The sequence below is a fragment of the Ostrinia furnacalis genome, unplaced genomic scaffold (genome assembly GCF_004193835.3).
Source record: "Ostrinia furnacalis isolate ACB-3 unplaced genomic scaffold, ASM419383v2 OfSCF2138, whole genome shotgun sequence".
Classification (NCBI taxonomy): domain Eukaryota; kingdom Metazoa; phylum Arthropoda; class Insecta; order Lepidoptera; family Crambidae; genus Ostrinia; species Ostrinia furnacalis.
Genome location: NW_021132377.1, coordinates 1 through 3923, shown reverse-complemented (window position 1 = coordinate 3923; position 3923 = coordinate 1). Strand labels below are relative to the sequence as shown.

General features: G+C 46.6%; 1 protein-coding gene across 1 annotated transcript; it reads right to left on the bottom strand.

Moving 5' to 3' along the window:
- Positions 1-167: 167 nt before the first annotated feature.
- Positions 168-3504, bottom strand: LOC114354707 (golgin subfamily A member 6-like protein 1; the record flags this gene model as incomplete). Its single annotated transcript, XM_028307222.1, has 7 exons — positions 3406-3504; positions 2656-2843; positions 1780-1926; positions 1411-1548; positions 998-1174; positions 563-728; positions 168-328 (listed from the first exon to the last, which is right to left on the bottom strand). Coding segments are annotated over exons 1-7 (1062 nt in total), but the record flags the coding sequence as incomplete, so codon positions are not given.
- Between the last annotated feature and the right edge of the window lie 419 nt (positions 3505-3923).

Below are 3923 nucleotides of genomic sequence, written 5' to 3'. Positions count from 1 at the left end.
CTCTGCTTGTGTCTGATGCAGTCCAGAAGCTCCCTTGCTTGAGCTACTCCATCACCTACCGTAGTTTTGTGTGTTCCGCAGCCTCAGTTGCTATTATTCTTGATTGTGGAGTCTCTACTTCGACAACAGGACTCGAATAACCGACTCTTTTTAAAATAAGAATGTACCATCTCTCTGTCCTCCTTCTCCTTCTGCCACATGCGCTGGAACTCCTCCGCCAGCCGCTCCCGCTCGTCGCTCTCGCCCCTCTTCTTGGCGAGGGCAGCCAGCAGCCGCCAGTCTCTCTCGGGGATGTCCAGCACATCGCTGTCTTCGTAGTCGAGGGTACCTATTGAGGTCAAACCTAGAGATTCATGTAAAAATTTCTTCATGCCTTACTTTCTGGTATATTTTGTATCAGAGCTCGCAGGCGCCTCTGCTTGTGTCTGATGTAGTCCAGAAGCTCCCTTGCTTGAGCTACTCCATCACCCACCCTAGTGTTGTGTATTCCGCAGCCTGCCTTAGTTGCTAGTATTCTTGAGTGTGGAGCTTCTGCCTTAACCATCGAACTTGTATGACTGACTCTTTTTAAAATAAGAATGTACCATCTCTCTGTCCTCCTTCTCCTTCTGCCACATGCGCTGGAACTCCTCCGCCAGCCGCTCCCGCTCGTCGCTCTCGTACCTCTTCTTGGCGAGGGCAGCCAGCAGCCGCCAGTCTCTCTCGGGGATGTCCAGCACATCGCTGGACTTATAGTCGAAGGTACGTATTGAGGTCAAACCTAGAGATTCATGTAAAAGCTTTTCTTTCAAACCCTTCATTCTGGTCTATAATCAGAGCTCGCAGGCGCCTCTGCTTGTGTCTGATGCAGTCCAGAAGCTCCCTTGCTTGAGCTACTCCATCACCCACCGTAGTGTGTGTTCCGCAGCCTGCCTCAGTTGCTAGTATTCTTGATTGTGGAGTCTCTACTTCGACAACAGGACTCGAATAGCCGACCCTTTATAAAATAAGAATGTACCATCTCTCTGTCCTCCTTCTCCTTCTGCCACATGCGCTGGAACTCCTCCGCCAGCCGCTCCCGCTCGTCTCTCTCGTCCCTCTTCTTGGCGAGGGCAGCCAGCAGCCGCCAGTCTCTCTCGGGGATGTCCAGCACATCGCTGACTTTATAGTCAAAGGTACGTATTGAGGTCAAACCCTAGAGATTCATGTAAAAGCACTTCAAGCCTTTCATTCTGGTCTACAATCAGAGCTCGCAGGCGCCTCTGCTTGTGTCTGATGTAGTCCAGAAACTTCCTTGCTTGAGCTACTCCATCACCCACCCTAGTGTTGTGTATTCCGCAGCCTGCCTCAGTTGCTAGTATTCGTGATTGTGGAGCTTCTGCGTTGATAACAGGACTAGAATAACCGACCCCTTTTAAAATAAGAATTTACCATCTCTCTCTCCTCTTTCTCTTTCTGCCACATGCGCTGGAACTCCTCCGCCAGCCGCTCCCGCTCGTCGCTCTCGTCCCTCTTCTTGGCGAGGGCAGCCAGCAGCCGCCAGTCTCTCTCGGGGATGTCCAGGACATGCTGATTTTGCAGTCGATGTTACCTATTGAGGTCAAACCTAGAGATTCATGTAAAAGCTTTTCAAACCTTTCATTCTGGTTTACAATCAGAGCTCGCGGGCGCCTCTGCTTGTGTCTGTTGCAGTCCAGAAGCTCCCTTGCTTGAGCTACTCCATCAACTACCGTATGATTCATGACCATGACCTTATGAGCTCCAGTCTCGACCAAATGACCTTTTATAATTGGAATGTACCATCTCTCTGTCCTCCTTCTCCTTCTGCCACATGCGCTGGAACTCCTCCGCCAGCCGCTCCCGCTCGTCGCTCTCGTCCCTCTTCTTGGCGAGGGCAACCAGCAGCCGCCAATCTCTCTCGGGGATGATGTCCAGCACATCGCTGGACTTATAGTCAAAGGTACGTATTGAGGTCAAACCTAGAGATTCATGTAAGAAGCTCTTCAAGCCTTACTTTCTGGTCTATATCAGAGCTCGCAGGCGCCTCTGCTTGTGTCTGATGCAGTCCAGAAGCTCCACAATATTTTTGAGCTACTCCATCACCCACCCTAAACGGCACTATTCCCACCTCTCGTTCCCACCACTGCAACTCCTGTGTAGCCAGGATCTACAGCTTGACCGCCACAAAAACCCAACCAATGAAGGTCAAGTTTGTCCCGGGGGAAAGTTAAACTGTCATAGGACCCGCAACGAAATTAATCAGAAGAACATAGGAGGAGTTCGAAATTAAGGTTCGACTTCCCTCCATCGCAAAGCGGATGACAGGTGACAAACAAAGGTTTAAAACCTTTAAGAAAAAGATTATGCACCACGGACAATAAATTAAATTAAGGGGGCCTATCGCTGGACTTATAGTCAAAGGTACGTATTGAGGTCAAACCTAGAGATTCATGTAAAAATTTCTTCATGCCTTACTTTCTGGTCTATATCAGAGCTCGCAGGCGCTTCTGCTTGTGTCTGATGCAGTCCAGAAACTTCCTTGCTTGAGCTACTCCATCACCTACCGTAGTTTTGTGTGTTCCGCAACCTCAGTTGCTATTATTCTTAATGGTGGAGCCTGCTTCTGCCTTAACCACCGGACTTTTATGACCGACCCTTTTTAAAATAAGAATGTACCATCTCTCTGTCCTCCTTCTCCTTCTGCCACATGCGCTGGAACTCCTCCGCCAGCCGCTCCCGCTCGTCGCTCTCGTCCCTCTTCTTGGCGAGGGCAGCCAGCAGCCGCCAGTCTCTCTCGGGGATATCCAGCACATCGCTGGCTTCGTAGTCTACGGTACCAACGAGTTGGGACAGGGAGCTGGGAACTGGAAGAAAAATATCATAAATGGAGATGGACTCAACAGCTGGGATATCGGACTATCTACCGATTCGAGAATGCTATTTAGTTAGTAGGTAGGTTGGGGACCAGCACTGTAATTAGTTCAAAATTCAACCAACAGATGGCGTTGTACCATGTTTAACGCGCGCAAGTGAAGTATTTTGTTGCCCATGCCACGGTAATATACTGTGCTCATGCATAGACGACTGACAACAGGGTTTTATTTGGACATTAATGCACATAATCTAAGTATCTATGAAGTACTAATACAGGGTGGAATTTTGTAATGCCACTTGGAGGGAAAGTACTCTTAATACTGTAGTTAGAAAATTTTACTGAAAGAAAAAAAATCTTTATTTTTGAAAAGAAAGAGAACTGGATTCAAAGATTTTCTCACCTTAAAGGCCTTCACCTTAGAGGCCGGCAACGCACCTGTAACGCCCCTGGGACTACAGGTGTCTATGGGCGACGGTAATTATTACTTACCATTAGGTGATACCTCTGCTCGTTGGACTCCTGTCACAAAAAAAAATTGTGTGTTTACTTACTGTTAGTGGGCACAGCTCGTCTCACCGGGGATGTGGTGCCCGACCGCCTCGGAGTCTCAGTTATTATTTTATAACAAAACACCATTATAAATAGCTGCTTCCTCCTATACAAAGCGATACCGTGGGAACCACTTAATTGGACTATACAAAGAGACCTATTTGTTTATATAACTTTGTTTTAACTGTGATACAATTTGTGTTGTTGTTAGGAGAGTTTTTAGGCGGCTATTGTTAAAATTATTTTGAGAATATTCGTTCAGTTCAATACATACTTATTTGTTGACGAGTCACTGGTCTAAGTAACTGTGAAAAGAATGGTTACCAGACATAAGAAACTATTACCTAACTAATTAGTTTCGTATTTAATACATTTTAATATCGATACTGTTAATTGCATCGTCGTAAAATATCTTTTCTTTAAACATCGCGTCAACGTATTGTTTTTGATGCGTTACAAATGATTATTGAATAATTAATATGCATGCTATTCGTATTTGATAATTTGCCGATTTAAATCA